General features: G+C 38.8%; 2 protein-coding genes across 3 annotated transcripts in view; both read left to right on the top strand.

Moving 5' to 3' along the window:
• The first annotated feature begins 422 nt into the window (after positions 1 to 422).
• On the top strand, positions 423 to 1,102 carry LOC116754333 (ribulose-phosphate 3-epimerase-like). The gene is given in 2 exon segments (XM_032632867.1): positions 423 to 984; positions 987 to 1,102. Coding segments are annotated over 2 exon segments (678 nt in total).
• A 5,596-nt stretch (positions 1,103 to 6,698) lies between these two features.
• The window catches only part of TMEM184C (transmembrane protein 184C), a 31,810-nt gene continuing 14,262 nt past the window's right edge, over positions 6,699 to 24,246 (top strand). Inside the window, exons 1-5 of one of the 2 annotated variants that reach the window (XM_032632296.1) lie at positions 7,257 to 7,387; positions 9,300 to 9,552; positions 15,900 to 16,030; positions 16,129 to 16,165; positions 16,809 to 17,014. In XM_032632296.1, coding sequence (XP_032488187.1) covers positions 9,547 to 9,552; positions 15,900 to 16,030; positions 16,129 to 16,165; positions 16,809 to 17,014 — 380 coding nt within the window. In that variant the 5' untranslated portion in view covers positions 7,257 to 7,387; positions 9,300 to 9,546. Of the gene's footprint in view, positions 7,388 to 9,299; positions 9,553 to 15,899; positions 16,031 to 16,128; positions 16,166 to 16,808; positions 17,015 to 24,246 lie in introns of both variants that reach the window. The other variant, XM_032632295.1, reaches the window with a different exon arrangement.

Here is a 24,246-nt window from a genome sequence, read left to right as displayed (position 1 = left end):
CATCTGGTGCATAGTAAACAATTTTCCTTCCATTTGGGTGTAGGAGAAAAGATAACACTTTACAAAGTTAAGCATAGTGTTTAAGATCTGCTAGGAGCTCTCCCCTGCATTCTTGCAACATTTAAATCTAAAACTCACTTAACTCTTTGACTGGTTGATACAACCTCAGACTCTGAAGGCAACATATTCCTAAAGGAGAAAAGCTTGAGGCAATTTATCTAGACTTAAAGTCAGCTCTAAGCAAAAAAAAAAAAAAAAAAAAATCACTCTAAGCAGGAAGCTTCTTTCAGATTAGGTAGACAGTATATACACACATAGGCACAAGACACTGTTTCAGTTATCCATTCACTGGAACAAATGCATAACAAACAACCCTATACTCAGTGAGGTAAAAAAAAACATTTTCAGAGAGAACTAGCACCATGGCGTCCGGCTGCAGGATTGGCCTGTCCATCCTCAACAGCGAACTGGCCAGTTTAGGGGCAGAGTGCCTTCGGATGCTGGACTCTGGGGCCGATTATCTGCACCTGGATGTAATGGACGGGCATTTTGTTCCCAACGTCACCTTTGGTCACCCTGTGGTAGAAAGCCTCCGAAAGCAGATAGGCCAGGACCCTTTCTTTGACATGCACATGATGGTGTCCAGGCCGGAACAGTGGGTAAAACCAATGGCTGTAGCAGGAGCCAATCAATATACTTTTCATCTCGAGGCTACTGAGAACCCGGGGGCTTTGATCAAAGACATTCGGGAGAATGGAATGAAGGTTGGCCTTGCTATCAAACCAGGAACTACAGTTGAGTATTTGGCACCATGGGCTAATCAGATAGATATGGCCTTGGTTATGACAGTGGAATCTGGATTTGAAGGGCAGAAATTCATGGAAGGTATGATGCCAAAGGTTCACTGGTTGAAGACCCAGCTCCCGTCTTTGGACATTGAGGTTGATGATGGAGTAGGTCCTGTCACCATCCATAAATGCGCAGAGCTAACATGATTGTATCTGGCAGTGCCATTATGAGGAGTGAAGACCCCAGATCTGTGATCAACCTGTTAAGAAGTGTTTGCTCAGAAGCTGCTCAGAAACGTTCTCTCGATCGATGAAACCACAAGGAGTCCAGTGTTTCTGCTTATGAGATCTCCTTTTCATTGGAAAACAAGAATATTGACTACCAAATTGTACCACAGTTGAGGCAGTGCTGCTTTTCCTAGCAATTGTTCATTCCAGTGACTAAAATCCACTTTGCAGAATGTTCCAAGAGGTTAGAAATTGTTGTGTATTACGTTTTCAGTGATGGAATTTAAAGATTAGTGTGGTAAAATACCATTTTTACTGGGAGACTTGATTTTTATAAAGAGTAAAAATATGGCTGTATCAAGGTTATGAACAGAAATTTGTCTTAATGCCTAAGGAAGGCATATTAGCTACTATGAAAAAAATTTTTTTTCTGTATTTCTAAAAAGAGTTTTCTTTGCTTCTTGGCTTTTCTGAAAGCAAAGGAAGTCCTGTTTTTCCTGTTTCGTGTCATTTTTGATTTGTGTATTTGCATGATAACAGTTTGGATCTGGCGGGGATGGATGGCTCTTCTAGCTTTGAAAACATCTATTTTTTACTTTGCACCTTATATTTGATACATAAAAAAACCAGTGTATTATGAAGTCCAGGGATTTTCAGGTGGTCTGTTGTAAAACGCAAGCACAAGTTTTATCAGGGTGTTTTCTTTGTTAACTTTGCTATAGCGGCAGGTTATTCAGTGGTTCTTCCCCCACCCCGTACGCACCCTCCACCAACCCCATTTCCCCTTTTTCTTAATCACACCTGCTGTTCTGAAGGACATAAAATGTTTTCCTAGCTGTATGCTAAAAGGAAAGGAAGGCCTCTATTTGGAAGTAATATTAAGTTGAATCTTCTCTTCCCCTTTCTATTTGTTTGACCTTAGCAAACCAATCCAACCAACCTCTTTGAGCTGATTATTAACTGATTTATATATTGAATGTAATCATAACAACAGTGGGGGGTTGTGTTGAGGATTAAGAGATACTATTAATTATATACGTAAAGCTTCCACTACTATTCCTAGAACTGTAGGGTAGTGGAATTTGAGGATGCTCAATACAAAGTAGCTATCATTATATAAATGTATGCTTTGTAGATTATAAAGTATGTTGATGATATCTCATTAAACCCACAAATCAGTCCTATGAATGGTAAGACAGGTATGTTTGTCCCCATTTAAAAAATGAAGATACTAAATAAAGCTCAACAGGCTGGTACCATGGAAAGGAAGGATCCAGTAAAGAAAAAACAAAACAAAACATTTTCATTATGCTCATGGATATTTTTTACTTTATTTTTTTAGAGCACTTTTACGTTCACAACAAAATCGACAGAAATGTACAAATAATTCCCATATCCCCCCACCCCCGAGAGCCCCCCACACACATTATTAATGAGAGCCCCCCATTATCAGCATTATTCACTTTAATGGTACATTTTTCATCAAGGATGAATCTACACTGACACAGCATAATCACCCAAAGATCATAGCTAATCACCCAAAGTCCACAGTTTACCTTAGGGTTCACTCTTGGTTGTTGTACATTCTTGGGTTTGGACAAAATTATAATGACATACATTCATCATTATAATATCATATAGAATATTTTCACTGCCCTAAAAATCCTCTGTGCTCTGCCTATTCACCTTACCCCTCCCCCCATCTGGCAACCACTGATCTTTTTATTGTCTCCATAGTTTTGCCTTTTCCAGAACGTCATATAGTTGGAATCATACAGTATGTAGTCTCTCCAGATTGGATTCTTTCACTTAGTAATATGAATTTAAGATTCCTCCATGTCCTTTCATTGCTTGATAGCTCAATTTTTTTTAGCGCTGAATAATACTCCATTGTTTGAATGTACCACTGTTTATTAAACTGTTTATTATCTAATCTTGGTTGCTTCCAAGTTTGGGAAATTATGAACAAAGGTGCTATAAACATCCATGTGCAGAAGATATTTTTGTGGACATAAGGTTTAAACTATCTTTGGGTAAACAATAAGAAGCGCGATTGTTGGATCCTATGGTAAGAGTGTGTTTCATTTTGTAAGAAACCATCAAACTGTCTTCCAAAGTAGCTATACCATTTCACATTCCCACCGGCAGTGTATGAGAGTTCAATCACTGGTGAAATCCTCAGCAGCATTTGGTGTTGTCAGTTTTCGATTTTGGCCATTCTAACAGGTGTGTAGCAGTATGTCATGGTTATTTTAATTTGCATTTCCCTGATGACATATCATGTGGAGGATCTTTTCATTTGCTTATTTGACATCTGGATATCTTCTTAGGGGAGTTCTGTTAAGGTCTTTGGCCCCTTTTTAAATCATGTTTTTGCTTCCTTGTTGCTGAGTTTTAAGAGTTCTTTGTATATTTTGGATACCAGCCCTTTAACAGATGTGTCTTTTCCAAATTTTTTTCCCAGTTTGTGTCTTTCTTATAGTTCTCTTGAGCTCATGGATTCTTCAGGTCAGGAATCAGGAGGAGGCAGAGCTGGAATGGCTTCCTCTGGTCCATAAGTCTAGCACCTTGTCTTGGAAGACTCAAAATGCTGATGGGTGACTCAAAAGGCTGGAAGCTAGAGTCGGCTTCTCCACTCACATGACAGGCACCTGGGCTGGGCTAACTGGAGGGCTGGGCTCAGCTGTGACTGTCACTCAGCATACCTTCAAGGGCCCTCCTGATGTGTCTTGGGCTTTTCACAGCACACCAGCTTCAGACAGTTAGACTTCTTACACAATGGCTGAGAGTTCCAAAAGCAATTGTTCCAACAGATAAGGTGGAGTTGCATGGGCCTTTATGACCTAGACGCTAAGGTCATATGGTGAGGATGATCACTTTCACTGTACTCTATTGGTCAAATCAGTCACACCCTTCCCAGATTTAAGGGGAAGGGGTACAGAGTATATATTTTTATGGGAAGAGTAAAGAAGTTGCAGCCACATTTTAAAACCATCACAGACATATTTCCGTAGAGAGATAGGGTAATACATGCCAAGGGGTTAACAGTGCCCACCTCCCACAATCCCTCAAAGCGAATTTTGTTAACCTATTATTTTAAGTCAGACTAATCCAAACATATCCTCCATGGATGGCAAAATTTCACCTACCTATTTTCATGTGATACAGTAATAAACAGAAACTTCATTTTATCTATGTAAATTGCATCAAGAATGACTAACAGCTTGCTTTTGACCCCAGTACCATCTGCTAGTTATAACCATTTCTTATTTTTCAAACACGATAAAGCTCAGATCCACCCTCAGACTTAGGCTAAGTCATATCCTAAGAGAGAATATAGAGAACACCTAGAGCAAGTAAAGCAAGTAGATCAGGATCATGCCAACATTATGGCTACTGAAATCAACGGCCAATCCTTGCCTCAGTGATTACTAGACTTTAGGATTTCACGGACCAAGAACAATTTCAGGAATAAAACAAATGGGAGCAAATAAAGTTACCAACTTTTTATTTTCCAAAATAAGAACATCTAGAAAACAACTACTCTGTAACTATCATCACATTAAAAAAAAATAGAATGGACAATTTCAAAATAAAGCATAATCCTTTAGAATGAATAAGTTTGACCAAATAAAAACTCACTATGTATTTTTTTTTTCTCATTTCTCTGCTCACCTGTAGAACCTTCATCATGAATGAACCCCAGTTCACACACTGGTGTGGGAAACCACCTGTGCATCTGACATTCTGGTCCCTTCCCTCCCTTGCTTTATTCTAATAGTTCTAGAACTTTAGCTTGCTCCTAGAAACTCAATTTAAAAGATAGACAAGGACTTCCCTGGCAGCCCAGTGGTTAAGAATCGGCCTGCCAATGCAGGGGACATGGGTTCGAGCCCTGGTCTGGGAAGAACCCACGTGCCGCGGAGCAACTAAGCCAGTGTGTCACAACTACCGAGCCCACGCACCACAACTACTGAAGCCCGCGCGCCTAGAACCGGCGCTCCTCAACAAGAGAAGCCACCGGTGAGAAGCCCGAGCACCACAATGAAGAGAAGCCCCCGCTCACCGCAACTAGAGCAAGCTCACGTGCAGCAACGAAGACCCAACGCAGCCAAAAATAAATAAATAATTTTAAAAATAAATAAAGACAGACAAATAAGGAAATTATTATAACGTGAGTGCCATAAGGTTACGGGTTGGGGGGAGGGGGACAGGGGATCAAGGAAGTTTTCACAAATTACGTGAAAAAGATTTTCCCATGAGAAAGAATGGGAAAGATTATTATAGATGGCAATGACTGTGGCTGAAAGCACAGAGACAATCTATGTATGCAGTATATCCAAGGAAGACTATATTGTGTATCAAAAAAGTAAGTAGTGGATATACTTGGTTGTAGAGTAAGGGTTACTTTTCTCTTCTTTATTCTTCTATTTTTTGAAATTCAACAATGGAGTATGTGTTAATTTAATGATCAGGAAATTTTTTAAAATAACGACTTCAATTTTGTAGGTTAGTTTAGAAAGAACAAACAAAAGGCCTATTTCCCTTTAAGAAATCAGTTTGTATTAAAAGAGGCCAAATTTTAAAAAGGAGATGTTATCAAGCTCCAAACTTTGGCTAGGACCCTGGGGAAGACAACATTCCCTCAGTGCTTCTGTGAGAATCTTAGTCTGGGTGTATTCAATACTGCAAGCCTTCTTGTCCATATATGGTCATTAGTCAGAAATTCTCAGGTGGCAGGTACTGACAGGTCCAATGCTGGAGTCAGACACCAAGGTTAGAATCCCAGCTCTACCACTAACTAGCTCAATGAGCTTTGCAAACTACTTAACCACTTGAATCCGTTTTCTCACCTGTAACATGGAAAACTGCCTACCTCTGGGGATTTTTGTGTACATCAACTAATATACTGTAAGAAAAGCACGTAGAAAATTACAGATAGAGGACATATTTGTGTATCTAATTGAGAGGTACATATTTGTTTGCTCTATTGGTTTAGGAAGGCTTTAAGATCCCATTTGCCATTTGTTTGCTCCGGTTCAGCTAAAAGCTTTAAGCACATAAAATTTCTTTGTCAGTTGTAATGTCAACTCTCTGAAACTCAAATGTATGCGAGTTTTTAACAAGTTCCAAATGCAGTACTGCTTCTAAAATTAAGCTATCCCTAGAATAATCCTCTGCACAATCCCGAAATAACTAAGTGGCTCTACCCCTAGATTCTGGCAACTGACACAAAACTAGGTGGACGTTTCCCTTTTTTTTTTTTCTGTCTTCTTAGTCCAGCTGACTCCCCTATCCACTCCCAGGGAGAATCGGAGATGTTCGTGCAGATAAAGCTTCAGCTCTAAGGTAATGGCCTCTTACCCAGGCTTTCTTAAAGCTGGAATATAGTCAGCAGAACAACGTAGCAGGAGTTCCTCATGTGTTCTCAAACGACCTATACAGCTTGCAGAATCCTCCTCGGCCACTGGGCCACCCGGCAGCGACGGCACAACTTCCACACACCTCGGCTTCATCCAACCTTGTACCCTTGGTATCCATCCCAACAGCCCCGCCCCGGAAAATAACCAATCAGAGAGTGGGAAGTGAGCCGGATGGGGAGGGCCTATCTTGGCGCTGTCCACGAATCACCAACCTCAGACAGCGGGGGCGGAAGCGGAAGCCCTGGTTTGGCCTTGGTTCCGCCTTGGGGGACTGGCCCGTGGGAACCAGTGAAGAAATCCTGGGGCTGGTGGGTTTAAGTTTTCATCTCTTATCTATCAGCGGAATCGGCCGAGCAGACGCCTGCAAGCGCGGGAGGGAGGGAACTTCACCGCCCAAGGAAAGAGTGAGCGGGCAGGCAGCCGCGGGGCAGAACCGAACTGATTGCAGGGTCTCTACAGGCCGGTCCGGCTCGGCGCCGCTCCCCTCGAGGCCATGCTGCAGGCGGAGCTCCGGCCGATTCCTAGGTGAGAGCAGCGGCTCTGCCGGGGATTCCACCGCGGAAGAACTGGGTAGATGCAAGGTGGGAAAGAAAGAATGCTGACCGCACTGCTCCCCAGTAGTACCCTGAGCCGCCGCGTTTGTGGCAGCAGCAGCAGTAGCAGCAACAGAAAGCACAGCGTGGGCCGAGGAGGCGGTTCCAGCTGGTGAAGTCGCTCCACGGCTGTTTTTCCGTAGTATGCGAGTCGACGGAACAGCCAGAGACCCCATTACCATCTCTTTCGAGCTATTTTCTCTTGCTACTCGGAGCTGATTTATGCGGAAACATGCCTTGCACTTGTACCTGGAGGAACTGGAGACAGTGGATTCGACCTTTAGCGGTGGTCATTTATCTGGTGTCCATAGTGGTTGCGGTTCCCCTATGCGTGTGGGAATTACAGAAACTGGAGGTAAGAGGGTCCCGCACCATCCGCCTCTACCCTTTCTTCTACCGTTCTGCCCAGCTAAGGTAGCCTGTTTTTATCCCGGATGCTCCAGACTTGATATCCTGAAAACCATGTCCTGTAATGAACCCGTGACATAGCCTGTCTGATTTCTGGTTGTTAACGGTTTTTCAAACCATGCTACTCGTGAAGGTAGGACCGAGAAAATAAAATATATTAAGATAGCTGCTTCGGAGAGCACTGTTTTGCAAACATTCATCAATATCCTGAAAGTAAGGTAACTTTACTTCTGAAATCTGATCTGTTTAAATATTAAGACTTAACTAGATCTAAAGACCAGGTGTTGAATTTTATTAGCATTTAACTAGCTTCCTGAATTAAAGGATTCGAGTTGGTTTAACTTCGTTTTTACTTTAGAAATTAACTCTTAACAAAGGTTTTGAAAAAAGTCCCTTGTATATTTTTTGATGTCATATTCTTATTATGACATCAGTAAAGTACTATAAGCTGAAAGACCCCAAGGTAAATATTTAACTAAGTATAAAAATTGTAATGAACTTTTAAGTTTGAAGTTCATAAAATTCAGGGAAGTATTTTTTCTTAGAAACAACTATTTCACAAGAGTTATGACAAGACCATGGCTATTTTAGGCCTTTTGTGTGGGAACAATCTTTATGTAATTAAATGAAATGCATTTAATATATGTTTGTTTTCTGTATGTTCACTCAATTTTTTTTGGTTGACTTTTCTAAACTAGCATAGTCCATATAGTTATTCTTAATATTACACTACATTAAGTATTTCTAGTTTGTTAGATATTTAGGTTACTTCCATAATTTGTCTACCAGAATTCATATATAGACATCTTAATATAAATAGGGATTTCTTACTTTGGAGTATTTCTTACTTTGAAATATAGGAACTATTTTAAAGATTAATACTATGTATAATAACCTAATTTAAGATTTCTCTTAGTTGTTGGTGTCAATGACAAAAAATTAAGAAAGAGATGGAAAATTTTATTCAAGCCAAACTGAGGATTATAGCCCGGGAGACAGCCTCTCAGAGAGCTCTGAGGACTGTTCTGAAGAGATAAAGGGGGAAGCCAGTATATACGTGATTTTGGCAAAGGGGGTATGTGCGATCAAGCGCACATCTCGGTAGAAGGTCACAGGTCATGAGGAACAGACATCTAAGTTAATGGTTTTAGTGCTTTTCTAAGTATGGGAAGATGCAAGAATCCAGGTTCATAAAAATTTTCTCCTGAAAATATCTCTCTGAAGACAAGTTTTCCCAGAGCACAGAGTGCCTCATCCTGATCTTGCCCCAACACACACCCCAAATTCCTTTCAGGGTGTATTATTCCTTTCAGGGTGTATAGCCTCAGTGGCTAGTGATTTGATTCTTGTAGAACTGGATGGTGGGCAGCAGTCTTTATTTTACAATCCCTTCCTTTTCGGTCTTAATTTCAGCCAAAGTTTGGGAGGCATTTCGAGCAGTTTGTCCCATGTGGCTAGGAATGCTAATTCCCAGGTCAGGTGAGGATTTTGTTGATAGGCCACTCAATGTGCTATTACTGGGCGAAGCTCTGTTAACAATGACCAAAAGCCTCTGGGCCACCTATCTTGCTGTTACTGTCCAGGAAACGGTTCCCTCTTCTTGTTGTTCCCTCTTCCCATATAGAAGAAGCTACACGATTACGGTTATGGATGTTATAGAACTATATATTTGGTCAGTTGTTTCAAGTGGCCTAATCATCATTAATTTTATCTGAGTCTCAGTCACACATTTGGTAATGCAGGAAACAATAATCTTGTAAAACAGGCAGAATACAAGTAATTTAGCTAGTAACATTAATAACGTCACAAGTAAGTATTAAGCTATGAACTTCGTTAGGTATGGCCCGGTGTCTCCCCAGGTCGTCTGACCAGTCTGTTCTGCACCAATCGCTGTCTTTAAGGGGAATGGTATATTGGCATTGCACATAAAGCTCACCAGAGATGTCTGCACTGACAAGGCTAGTGGTGGGTCACCGTGACACCTTTCAGAATTGAAAAAGGAATGTTATCGTCTAAGGAATTATGTGGCTGGTACCAGAAGGAGAAAAAGTGATCACTATGGTTGAGCAGGTATTTCTGCCATTGAGGAGGTCTGGTTAATGCATAATGCAGGTGCGTGATGCTTCTAGAGGGGAGGGAGGAGGCCAAAGGGCAGAGAAAAAGTTCTATGTGTAAATATTTCTTGTCTTGCCTTAAAATGTAAATTTTTATTTCATCACTGATGTCAACTGTACTTTTTCAGTACGGGCTTTTAAGGACAATTTTAATCTGCAATCTCGACTGCTAACATCCTGAGCCAGATTCTCATCGTGTATTCCCTGGACTATTCTGAACATACCAGCCAGAGTGTCCAGTTAAAACATAAGTCACATTATGTGTGTCCTCTGAAAGTTTTCCAGTCACTCCTAGTCCTGGATTAAAAGCCAGTATTCCTGACTATGGCATTGGAGCCCAACATGATCTGAGACCACCTCCACCTCACCGCCCTCTGACTCTCTCTCCTCAGTTCCTGGGTCTCCTCCACACTTGCTTTGCTCAAATGCAGGGCGGGCTCCCTCGTTTGGGCCTTTGCATGTCATAATATTCCTTTCTCCAGACGGTATTCTCATTCCTTTGTGTCCTTCAGGTTTTTACTTCAATGTCACCCAGCTACCCAGTTTAAAAATCGCAAGCTTCACTTCCTCAACTCTTCATATCCTCTTCCCTTCTTTATATTTTTTAGGACTCACCACCATCTAACAGGATACATTTTTTATCTTGTTTTCTCCTTCTCAAATATCGGATACTTAATAAATGATTATTTGAGTCCCAGTGATAAATCAGGCTGGTATTCTGTATGGTTAGAGAGAGAAACATGGCACCTACTTTCATGGAACTTGGTGGTGGAGACAAACACAACCAGCAAAAACAAATCAATAAAATAAAATTATGTAAAATGCTTTGAGGAAACTAAAAAAGATCTAAAAAGCGAACAAGCAGGGCAACATTATTACACGTCTTCAAAAGACAACTCTACCAGCCTATGGAAAATTAAGTGGAAGTGGAAGAAATTAGAAAGTTCTTTAAGGTAGTTCAGAGGTAGTGGGTGCCTGGGCTACGATGACTTATGGCCCAAGTCAGAATAGCAGAAACAGAGATGGAAAAGTGAATTTTAAGTATCATTGGAATTGAAGAAATAGGGCTTGACACTGGATTGGATTGGGGAAGAGAGGCAGTGGGAGAAAGGGGGAAATCAAGAACCACTCTGAGTTTTATGTCTTGAACAACAAGGTAAATGGTGATGCCAATTACCAAGATGGAAACTTGATAGATAAGGACAGGTTTGAAAGCATTTGAGTTCTGTTTGGGACACTTAGTTCAGGGTATATGAGAGACATTCCATTCACATGGGTACGTCAAATATGCTGTTGGAAATGCAAGTCTAGAGCTCAGAAATGTCTGAGCTGCAGATATAAATATGAGTTGTCAGAACAGAGATGGTGTTGAAAGCCATAAAAATGGATGAGATTATAAAGGGGAAGAAGAAGAAGAAAAAGCAGAGGACTTGGCACCAACATCTGTAGGTCACAGGGAAGAATAGGAAGTTTAAAAAGCAGCAGCAGGGGCTTCCCTGGTGGCGCAGTGGTTGAGAGTCTGCCTGCCGATGCAGAGGACACGGGTTCGTGTCCCGGTCCGGGAAGATCCCACATGCCGCGGAGCGGCTGGGCCCGTGAGCCATGGCCGCTGAGCCTGCGCGTCCGAAGCCTGTGCTCCGCAACGGGAGAGGCCACAACAGTGAGAGGCCCGCGTACTGCAAAAAAAACAAACAAACAAACAAAAAAAAAGCAGCAGCAGCCAGTGGGGAAGTAGGATGCCAGGAGAGGGGTGTCATGGAAGCCAGAACAGAAGGACAAAGTAGTGAACAGTCTGCTGCTGAGCCATCCACTGGAGGGTCATTTGTGATCCTCGTCATGGTTTCTATGGAGGTATCAGGTCCGAAACTAAAGGGAGTTGTTTGAAGAATAGATGTGGAGTGAATAAGTGGTATCAGAATATGAAGACAGGGACTTCCCTGGTGGCGCAGTGGTTAAGAATCCACCTGCCAATGCAGGGGTCACGGGTTCCAGCCCTGGTTCGGGAAGATCACACATGCCGCAGAGCAACTAAGCCCGTGCACCACAGCTAGTGAACCCACGTGCCACAACTCCTGAAGCCCACGCACCTAGAGCCCGTGCTCTGCAACAAGAGAAGCGGCCGCAATGAGAAGCCCGCGCACTGCAACAGAGTAGCCCCCGCTCGCCACAACTAGAGAAAGCCTGCGCACAGCAGCGGAGACCCAATGCAGCCAAAAATTAATTAATTAATTTAAAAAATATGAAGACAAGTTTTTGTTCATTTTGTTTGTTTTGAGTATTTTTTGACTCAGGAGAATGAGTGGCACAGTAGATAGAGAGGAGTGTGGGTAAAGGGAGGGTCCCCCACCCCCACCCCACCCAACCATTGTGTTTTGTTGTTAAAGTGTTAGAGACACTAACCACAGCATGCCCCTAAGGTAAGGTATAATTTTCTTTAATCTTCTTAAAAGTCCTGAAGCATAGGAAGGAATTATCCCAGTTTTACAGATGTGAAAACTGAGACGGATAAGTGGCTAAAGTGACACTATGCTAAGTACTTAATATACAATCATTCTCATTATTCACTGGATGAGTTTATGTCTCTAAAATGCATAACACTGTGCCCGGCACATAATAGGTGCTCAGTAAGCCTGAATTATCACTATTGTTTTTAAAATATCATCACTATTGTTGCAGTGAGGCAACAGTTCTGTTCTCGTGGGATAGCATTTTCAGGTAGCATTTTCATTGGGATTAACTTCACAGCTGAACACCTAAAGCAAAGTTATAATGCATCTGATTGATCACTAGAAAAAGTAATTGACATGTTTAGGAACAGTTTCATATGAAAAATACTTGTCTTTTAAACATCAGAATCACAATGCTCACTCTGTGAGAAGTCAGTGGGAACTAAGGTTGTAGAAAACTGGAGGATCAGCTAGCCCATCCCATGCCCATGGGGCATATACTCATGACTGGAGTGGCCAGGTGACCATCTGCACTACTTAAACCATCTTTCTCATTCTCTTACTTGGTTCAGCATGTATAAGTGAGGTCATATAAGTTAAATGCACACGTCAGGGACTTCCCTGGTGGTCCAGTGGTTAAGACTTTACTTTCCAATGCAGGGGGTGCAGGTTTGAACCCTCGTCGGGGAGCTAAGATCCCACAGGCCTCGGGGTCAAGAAAACAAAAGATAAAACAGAAGCAATATTGTAACAAACTCAATAAAGACTTTAAAAATGGTCCACATCAAAAAAATCTTTAAAAAAATAAAATAAAAAATAAATGCACACATGATGTCACGCTGCTCTGCATTCGTTTCACCCTGCCCTGCTGGTCCTATGTTCCAAGTAACTACTCTGTGTAAGTGTTCCCTTCTTGCCCTCAGGACAAGTGGGCCCAGAAAGCACTCTCCTGTTTCTCTTTAACTCTCTGCTCTGAAAGCCTTTGGCTGAGTGAGTTAACTCACTCCTGGAGGCTGGTCTTTAATGGTCTTTTTCTTTCCTCTCTGCTTTCTTCAAGTTACCTTAGGAAAAAAAAATCTACACTACTTATCTCTTCCTTGTTTTGTGAGCCCAATAAACCCTACTTATGGCTGATAAGTTTAACATTAATTGTATCCTTCTATCAGTGTGTCTCAAATGTGAATAATTTATTTAGAGATAAATGTAAATTAAAATAAATGTAATAATCACATAAATAATTTGTACAGATACCTAGAGTTGACTTGTTACATATAATGTCACCTAAATATGTACACACATAAAATAGGTTCAGTTCTTATGCACACAGCTTTTTAAATACCTTAAAAATCAAAACAGTTATAAGACCAGTGATTCAAATTAGTGGCATTAATGTGGACAGGTGATGTTTTTCTGAAACTGATTCATCACTTGCACTGTAAAACTGGTACTAACACTATGATGCAAGATTTTAAAAATTTGGAATCACTATAGTGAAATGACTCCATTCTCCAGTCACTTTTTTTGTTTGTTTTGTTTTTTTTAACGTCTTTATTGGAGTATAATTGCTTTACAATGGTGTGTTAGTTTCTGCTTTATAACAAAGTGAATCAGTTATACATAGACATATATCCCCATATCTCTTCCCTCCCTCCCACCCTCCCTATCCCACCCCTCTAGCTGGTCACAAAGCACCGAGCTGATCTCCCTGTGCTATGCAGCTGCTTCCCACTAGCTATCTATTTTACATTTGGTAGTGTATATATGTCCATGCTACTCTCTCATTTTGTCCCAGCTTATCCTTCCCCCTCCCCGTGTCCTCAAGTCCATTCTCTAGTATGTTTGCATTTTATTCCTGTCTTGCCCCTAGGTTCTTCATGACCAATTTTATTTATTTATTTAGGTTCCATATGTATGTGTTAGCATACAGTATTTGTTTTTCTCTTGCTGACTTACTTCACTCTGTATGACAGACTCTAGGTCCAACCACCTCATTACAAATAACTCAATTTTGTTTCTTTTTATGACTGAGTAGTATTCCATTGTATATATGTGCCACATCTTCTTTATCCAGTCACTTGTTTTATGATCATTTGAAAAAGAACTTTCTTCCTTATAGCACATGGAGGACACTTGACCATCATTAGTCACGAGCACATAATTTTTCTCTCAACTCTACCACCAAGTTCTACCTTTTGGCACTAAGGCAATCATAAAACCAAATATGGGCATTAAAAGTACTTGGCACTACTGTTCTTAATGATCACCTTATAATGAAGATCTAGAATATATTATTATTAAGTCATCATTAAAATGAGTACTGAATTTTAAATGAAACTGAGCCAAGGAAAAACCTCTGGAAAATTATTGTTCAGACGTTCTTTTCAGAATCTTCACCTCTGTGTATTTGCTTTTGACTTGCTGCTTTGATTAATCTCCAGCATTCAGCAAGACTTTTATTTGCTTTTCAAGTTTTCCATACAGTTGAATATAGAAATTCATTGTTGTAAAAATATGTTTGTTCTCTATACTTTTGTTTTCTACTTCTTTAATCTTTGACCCTTTATGAAAAAAATCTTGTTTAAAACAGCAAAAACTACAAGTTGTGGACTTAGTTCCTTTTCCATTAACTGTTCAAACTCCTCAAGTACTAAAAATAAATGCCCACCTTTTTTGCTTTAAAAAGTTAGCATTTGCATTTTTTTTTAATTAAAAGGATTCACATTCTTCAAGGCAGGCGTACAAGTTAGCATAAAATTCATTCCTGAGGGCCCCTCAGATAGAACAGAGTTTCAGCTAAATTTGTTTTTACCAGAAAGTGAGTGGATTACTTCAACTCTATGTTAGGATGAGGTAATTCAAAGTATATTTTTAGAAATTGAGATTTTAGAGGTTAAAATGTTGATCAGATATTGACCTAAGAAAGAAATTAGGGACTTCCCTGGTGACGCAGTGGTTAAGAATCCGCCTGCCAATGCAGGGGACACGGGTTCGAGCCCTGGTCCGGGAAGATCCCATATGCTGCAGAGCAACTAAGCCCGTGTGCCACAACTACTGAGCCTGCGCTCTAGAGCCGTGAGCCACAACTACCGAGCCAGCACACCACATCTGAAGCCCACGTGCCTGGAGCCCGTGCTCCACAACAAGAGAAGCCACTGCAATGAGAAGCCCGCGCACCACAACGAAGAGTAGCCCTCACTCTCTGCAACTAGAGAAAGCCTGCACGCAGCAACGAAGACCCAACTCAGCCAAAAAAAAAAAAAAAAAAGAAAAGAAATTAGATCTTTTGAAAATGTAATGTCCTGAGTTGATAATGTTGTATATAAGAGGAGCAGCCTATATTAGCACGGGTCCTTGGACAGGAGTTGTGGCAGTGCTTAGCAAATTGGAGGGTCAAAAGACATGATGCATGTGAAGAATTCAGCAAAGTTATCAGGCAAATAGCAATCAGTAAGTGTTTTACTAACATGTTGTGTAACAGTAAAATTTGCAGAAAACGTTGATTTGCAGATTTTTATGCAGACATAAAAGCAGAGGAATAAACCAGAAGAAGATTTTTAGATTTGACTTGCAGAAAATTTTAAAACTTTTGTACATCCTTAATAATCAAATATAAAAGGCAGATAACAAGTTAGGGGGAAATGACATGATGTTATTAATATTCTTAATGTATACAGCGCTGTTACAAAAGGCCACGTGAGGAAAAATCCACCCCCTCCTTCCACAAAAGCATAAATGGGCTGTTTATTGAAGAAGTAATAAAAATAGCCACTAGTCATTTGGAAAATATTGAGCCTCGGTAATAATCAAATAAATAAAAAGTTTTAAATACGAATATTTTATTTAGCTCTTTAGTTTTAATCTCAGAGAACTTATACTAACATATTCTTTGCTGATTAAGGTTGGAATACACACCAAGGCTTGGTTTATTGCTGGAATCTTTTTGCTGTTGACTATACCTATCTCGCTTTGGGTGATACTGCAGCATTTAGTGCATTATACACAACCTGAACTACAGAAACCAATAATAAGGTAAATCTTTATATGTTTTGATTCTACTAGTGTTGTGTTGGCTTATCTCATAGATATGATGTAAACTGTTTTAAATTTATGTTTTGCTTTCCAAATAGGATTCTTTGGATGGTACCCATATACAGTTTAGATAGTGTAAGTATGCTTCATTTTATCTAATTAACTGAGAACTTGTTTGATGATGCTAACTGTAATTAAGGTAATAAAAGGAATATTATTTGGCAATAAGGAGTTAGGTTAATAAGTGAAAAGGTTCACTTGTTTTTAATATTAATAGAGAAGATAAAGTATAATCATAGAAAAGGCAGATGTTTTAAAATTTAAGATTAGTAGCTCTTAGTCCTTTAAAGAATGTAATACTTAAATTACATTATCATCCTTTTTATTTATTATAATATTTATTTGGACCAAAACAGAACTCTTCCCCAGTGGATTCTAATACATGCAGTTGTTACAGATAACTGCTTTAATTTGATTAAATATAAAGAAAATATCTTTAACATCCTTTTCTGTGATTGTGTCAAGAAGTTTCAGATTATATTTAAGAACTCAAGTACATAATTTAACTTCTCTCTTCATTATTTACCCCCAACACAAATGTTTTTGTTTACCAATATCCAAGATGCTTATTGCTTTTAAAAATTCATTTCACAGATTGGTAGCCCTCGTAATGATAAAATTTAGAAAGTTTGATCTAATTATGTGAGTACCATGAATTGGAGTGGTAATTCATTTTATCGTAGTTGCAACTGTTTTTAACATCTGTGCTTCTTCATAGTGGATAGCATTGAAATATCCCAGCATTGCAATATATGTGGATACCTGCAGAGAATGTTATGAAGCTTATGTCATTTACAACTTTATGGGATTCCTTACCAATTACCTAACTAACCGGTATCCAAATCTGGTATTAATCCTTGAAGCCAAAGATCAGCAGAAACATTTCCCTCCTTTGTGTTGCTGTCCACCATGGACTATGGGAGAGTAAGTATGTTTGGTTTTAATTCTTTTATGTTGGGTTTTATTTAAGCGAGTTTAACTATCATTTCTCTGCAAAGTAGTGTGTTAAGGACTATATGCAGGACGAAAAGTATAAGACAGAGTCCGTACCCTGATGTAGTTCATAATCAAGTGTGAAGACTAAGAAAACACATTTTTATAACCCACACATATAAGATAGTTTCTTTTACATTATTCACCCTAAATAGAAAATTAAAATGTTGTGGGGAATAAAACCTTAGAAATCATCTAATCAACATCCTCTTACAGTTGGGAACCAGGGTCTGCAGAGATTAACTTATTCAAGTCACACAGTGAATTAATGGCAAAATCAGGTCTAAAACGCAAGGAGAAGGTAATCTAGGTGGGGAAACAGCATTTGATATGAAATTAGAGCAACAAATAGCAATGTTTATTCTAGTAATATGTAAGTTGGCCTTATTGTACATTCATGTAGGACAGTAAAGGAAAATAAAGCCTAAAAGGTTAAGTTGAAACTAAGATTGCATTTATTCTATGTATTTATTTTTCGGCAGGAAACATCTGAAGCCAGAATTTTAGAAAGATTAATTTTACAATACTATACAGGATGCGTTAGGGGGAGAAGAGTCCAGAAGGGGAAATAAATTAGGAGGTTATTATAGTAGTTCATTTGTGAGATATGCTGAAGAGGAGTGTGAAATTGGAATAGAAAGGGAGACAATAAGAGAATGCAACTGGAGAATCAACAGGACTTGATCACTGATAGAAGGGGATGTAGGTGGAAGTTGCAAGCCAGTGTAACTGGAATGACTTGGAGGAATCAGTGTAGATATATGGCCTAGGGTTAGCTCCATTGCCTTCCATGCAGTACAGAACCATTTCTACAACATCAGCACTAAATGGAGCACCTAGTACGTGCTAGTATATAGATATAATACATATAACAGATGTGGAACTTAATGGAACTTACAGCTTGGTTAGGAATTAAATGAAGACACAAATATATAGTTACTTATTTCAGGAAATGCTATGAAGGAAAAAGAACAGGAGTCTATGAAAGAGGGTAGTAAGGAAAAAGTAACGTAGGTTGAGGATCAGGGGAGAGATATTGTGCTCAACTCCAAATAAAACAAGAACAAATAGGGATTTATAGCCAAAGAGATTGGGGTGGTCACTGGATGGAAAATTACTAAGGAGACATCAAGGGTAGGGGGATTCTCTCTAAACTGGCCTGATAAGAAGGAAGAGGAGCTTGATCGCATTTCCGGGGTGATCAGAAACTGGGGGTGGGGTGTGCTGGTGATGGGTGTCTTAGCAGGATTTTTTGCTCAGACTGACTTCACAGGCCAAGGACAGGGCCTAAGGATGATGCCTAGTTGAAAAGAAGGCTCAGAGGAGTCCTGTCTAAAGTTTGATCAAGGAGAGACATTGTCAAGTGAGAAGCCATTATAGGATGTTAAGCAGAGGTCTGGTTTCCAAGATTACTTGTACTCTTTGTAGACTGAACTGGACGTGGGCATAGATGCAAGAGATTGCAGTGGTCCAGTTAATATGATGATGATGATGGTGGTGGTGGTGGCAGCGGCAGCGGCAGCTTGGCTTCAAGCAGGACTCTTATTAATACAGAACCTGAGATGAGGCTCTAGCTGCCTCTTCAGGCTGGCTCATCACAGCAGGTGGTCAACCCCAGAGCTTTTTCAAATGATGCTATAGGTCAGAATTTCCCTTTTCTGTGCTTGTGCAATTGATTTATTCCTAACTACACAAGCAATTACATTTATTCTTGTTAAGACTCTGTGTTGGTTTCATTTTTTTCCCTGAGACGCTTAGGTTCTGACAGCTGATACCTGAATAATATCAGCAGTGCATCCATAACTGTAACCCAGGTTTTCTTTCCTTTGAAGACATTAAGCATTTAACAAATCCGTGCCGTTTGGGGGTATGGTTTTAGTAATATAAAACTTCTCATTCTCTCATATATAAGTACATTTTAGGTTACCAGTCTCCTTCTATTAGATAACTGGTGTTATATATATGATCATTACTCAGAATATTGCGGTTGAGGATAATTCAGTATAATGCTTTGGTTTTAAGATGCAAATGCCACGGCAAGTTTCTAGTCCTTAGATGTTAAAATTAAGTCTGCTTTTTGTACTCTGATTTCTGTGACATAAGCACTGAGCACAATGAGTTTTCTTTTAATGAATTTTAGATTTTATGTATGTTAGTTTGTGAGAGGAGGGGAACATTTTACCCAGTGATTTAATACTGTTATGAAACAAATGTTTTCATGAAACAGTACTAACTCTTACTATGTATTCCCTTCCTCCCTTTTGTTTCTAAAATTTGGGTCACAGCCTACTGAATTACATTTGACACAATTTGAAAAAAATTTGCCCTAGGGTATGTACCTTGGAGTGGATATGCTAGGTCTTTAGGTTTTGTGCAACTTTGTGATAAATTGATTGCTGAAGTGGCAGTACCAAATTACTCTCCCATTAACAGTAGAAAAGATTTCTAATTGAACCACAGCGTCACCTATATTTAGAATTACCAGGGCTTCTTTATGTTTGCCTGTTAAGAGGGTGTAAAGGATTTCCCTGATTAGTAGTGAGGTTGAGCAACTTTTCATATGTTTATTAGCCATTTGTGTTTCCTTTCTGAGGAATGATTGTTTCTGTTTCTCATTTTTTAATGGGTTGTCTGTACAGGATCTTGATATGTTTAGATACTAATTCTTTATTTAATGCACGTTAAAAATATCTTTTTCTAGTTTTTGGCCTGCTTTGGCACTTTTACTATATCTTTTGATAAATGAAAGTTGTGACATTTTATATTGTTGAATTTATCAATCTTATTTTATAGTAAGTACTTAGCGTCTTGTTCAAAAAATTCTTCCTGACCCCCAGGATTATAAAACCATTCTCCTCTGCTTTTCTTCTAAACATTTCATATTTTTTCCATTAAAGCTTTATAACAGGGACTTCCCTGATGGTCCAGTGGCTAAGACTCCACGCTTCCACTGCAGGGGGTGCGGGTTCGATCCCTGGTTGGGGAACTAAGATCCCGCGTGCCATGCAACACGGCCAAAAAAAAAAAAGACTTATAAACACGTATTGATTTTTTTTTTCATATGCTGTGTGAGATAGGAATGCAGTTTCATTTTATTCCATTGCCTTCCTGACCTAGCACCATTCTGTCTCCTACCTCACTGGTCTATGTAGCCATCTCTGCTGTATATAAAGGTTCCATATATGTGGGTCTATTTGTGATCTTCGTTTTTTCTGTTTTATTGGTTAACTTCTCTATCCCCGGACCAATTCCATACATTAACTACTATAGTTTATTAATAAGCCTTAAAATAGAAGGGCAGGTGCCCCACCCCTATTATCTTGGCTATTCTTGGGTCGATGCTCTTACATATAAATTGTAGAATCAGCTCGTCAGGTTGTTTGAAAAGCCCTATTGGAGTTTTTGTTTGTTTGTTTTTTTGCGGTACGCGGGCCTCTCACTGCTGTGGCCTCTCCCGTTGTGGAACACAGGCTCCGGACGCGCAGGCTCAGCGGCCATGGCTCATGGGCCCAGCCACTCAGCGGCATGTGGGATCCTCCCGGACCGGGGCATGAACCCGTGTCCCCTGCATCGGCAGGCGGACTCTCAACCACTGCGCCACCAGGGAAGCCCCTGGAGTTTTTTGATTGGAAGTGAATTCAATCTTCAGTTTATTGACATTTTTATGGTTTTGAGTCTTCTTATCTATGAATATGGTCTACTCTCTACTTATTTAGCTCTGCATTTATCTTTTAATTAAGTATAGTTTTCTCATAAACGTCTTGTAAATTTTTTGTTGACCTTATTAACATCTTATATTTTATTGCTATTATAAATAACATCTTTTTAAAAGATTAGTTTAATTGCTGCCAGTGTGTAGAAAGGCAGTTGATTTTTGCATATTGAGCCTATATCCAAAAGTCTTGTTAAGTCTTCTTATTCTGTAGATGTTAATAAGTTCTCTGTAGCCAGTCATCTTCAAAAGAAGGATTTGTTTGCTTTCTAGTCTTTATACCACACATTTCTCTTTCTTCTCACTGTGCTGATGAGTGCCTCTAGACTTTCTTGTATCATTCCTGGTTTTAACATTTGGATTTAATGATTCTAAAGGTGTTTTGTAGGCATCCTTTATTAGGTTAAAAAGCTCCTTTTTACCCCTAGTTTGTTAAGAGTTCTTAATCATGAATAAGTATTGAATTTCATCAAATGCTTTTTCTATACCTATTGAGACAATCATAATTTTTTGCTTTTAACCTGTTAATATAGTGAATTAGATTAATGGCTTTTCTAATGTTAAAATCCCCTTGCTTTTAGAAGATAAATTTTAAGTGGTTATGTATCATCAGCTTGTCTACATCATAAGCTTTATAGAATTTTTACAACTTTGTTCATGAGAAAGATTGGGTCATGATTTTCCTTTCTTATACTGGCCCTGTCTGGTTTTCACATCCAAGTTTTGCTGCCTGAATAGGAGTTATTGCATTTTATTTATATATCACAGAAAGAGATTATATACTATACCTTGAAAGATTATTCTGGACTGTTCTTTGTGGGAGGACAATTGTAGAACTGTTTAGGCTTCCCGTTGTTTCTGGAATAAACTTTTTTTTAACTATAGCATTTAGGAATTAAGCAGAATAGACAAAGTTTAAAAATGTGTAGTTAGGGGATTTCCCTGGTGGCACAGTGGTTAAGAATCCGCCTGCCAATGCAGGGGACATGGGTTCAATCCCTAGTCCGGGAAGATCCCACATGCCACGGAGCAACTAAGCTCGTTCACCACAACGACTGAGCCTGAGCTCTAGAGCCCATGCGCCACAACTGTTGAACCCACGCACCACAACTACTGAAGCCCATGCACTCTAAGGCCCGCATGCTGTAACTACTGAGATTGTGTGCTGGAACTACTGAAGCCTGTGTGCCTAGAGCCCATGCTCCGCAACAAGAGAAGCCACCACAATGAGAAACCCGCCTACTACAATGAAGAGTAGCCCCTGCTCATTGAAACTAGAGAAAGCCCATGCAGTGCACAGCAACAAAGACCCAACACAGCCAAAAAAACGTATAGGTAGGGACTTCCCTGGTGGTCCATTGGTTATGACTCCATGCTTCCACTGCAGGACACAGGTTCGATCCCTGGTCGGGGAACTAAGATCCCACGTGCCACATGGCACGGCCAAAAAATAAAAAATAAAAATAAAATAAAATGTATAAGCATATATTAGTTTATATCTTAATCTCTTTTGAATCTGTCATTATGACTCCTTTTCCTTTTCTAATGTTACTAGTATCTCTGTTTTTTCCTTGAACAGTCTTGCTGGAAGTTTGCCTATTTTTAACTAGTCTTTTTAAGAACTGACTCTTGGTTTTGTTGATTATCTGTATGTTTGTTTTCTATTTCATTCATTTATACTCTATTTTTACTTCATTTCTCCCATTTCCTTTGGTTTACTCTGTTCTTATTCTAACATGAGTCTTAGCTCATTAATTTCTAGCCTTTCTTCTTTTTTAATACTGCATTTAAAACTATACAATTCCGTTCATGTTCTGCATTCACTGAATCCCTTTTTTTGTTGGGGTATAATTGACATGCAACATTATATTAGTTTTAGTTGTCCAACATAACTATTCAATATTTGTATATACAATAAATGAAATGACAACCACAATAAGTCTATTTAACATCTATTGCCCCATGAATCCATTTTCATATTTAACATTTTCATCATCATCCAGTTTAAGGTTTTTAAATTTCTGTTTGGATTTTTTCTTCACCCAAGTTATTTTGAAGTATTTTAAAACTTCCAAATATGAGGATTTTTTTTTTCATTTTATTTATTTGCATTGTAGTCAGAGAATGTATGAGACAGTCTCTGAACTTGGTTAAGATTTGTTTCATGCCCTCTGGTACATGATCAGTTTTTATAATGGTTCTCTGTGTGCTTGAAGAGAATGTGTATGCTGTATTAGTGAGTGGCTGTGTAGTGTTTATCTCCATGAGGTCAATCTTATTTTATTATGTTATTTAGTTTGTCTGCATTTCTGTTGATTTTGGCTACTTGTTCTATCAGTTACTGAAAGAGATGTTGAAATTCTGCCACTGATAATTTGTCAATTTCTTTGTGTACTTCTGTCAGTTTTTGCTTTATGTTTAGATAGTTTCTACTCCAAAAAATCTTTTTTGTCTTAAAGTTCCTTTGTCTGGTGTTAACAGGTATCCTATCTTTCCTTTGTTTAGTATTTGCCTGGCTTACCTTTCACTATCTTTCACTTTCATCTTTTCTGTGTCCTTATGAGGTGTATAACTTTTTTTTTAAGTTTAGTGTTTTCTTTAATTCTAATCTGATGATACATCACTTATACAAGGTATGCTATTTATATTTTTGTGATTATTGATATATTCATTTATAATTTTGGGGACTTTTTGTTCTGTCTCACTTTTTCTAGTTTCCTTTTCTCATTGATTACACTTTTAAAATAAACTTTTATTTTGGAATAATTTTAAATTTACAGAAAAGTTGCAAAGACAAGACAGAGATTTGCTATTACCCTTTATCCAGCTTCCTCTAATATTAACATCTTTTGTAATCCTGGTACATTTGTCAAAAGTAAGAAATAACATTGGTACAATACTATTAACTGCAGAGTATTCAGATTTCCTCAGTTTTTCCACTAATGTCCTTTTTCTGTTCCAGGATCCAATCCAGGAATCCAGATTGCATTTAGTCTCTTTTTAAAAATATAAACTTTCATTTAATACTTTGAAAAAGCTATAAGAAGTTTGAGAAGGTCCTTCTAATTATTTAATAAATAATTTTAAAGTTTTTCAATCATTTCTGGGATACAAATTTAATAAATGTAATAGACAAATCTGTTTTATACCACCCACATTGAACAAAAGTTAATACATTACAGGTCTGTGATTCCATATTTGCAATTGTTAAAAAATGTATATATATGTACATAAAGCCTTGAAAACCAAAAGTTTTTTCATAGCTTATCTAGTGATAAAACTTTATTTATAATCTTTGACTATTTGTAGTTTTAATGTGACTATCTTACTGTTTATGGAGTACACTGCAGCTGTATCAATGTTGGGTTACAGGTGCTACTCCAAATCTCACTGATAGTTGATTACATTATTTTGTTGCTGTTTTTCTTATTCTATTTTTTTTCCCTCACTA

Source organism: Phocoena sinus, chromosome 5 (genome assembly GCF_008692025.1).
Source record: "Phocoena sinus isolate mPhoSin1 chromosome 5, mPhoSin1.pri, whole genome shotgun sequence".
In the NCBI taxonomy this organism is placed as follows: domain Eukaryota; kingdom Metazoa; phylum Chordata; class Mammalia; order Artiodactyla; family Phocoenidae; genus Phocoena; species Phocoena sinus.
This window is presented reverse-complemented; position numbering and strand designations above follow the sequence as displayed.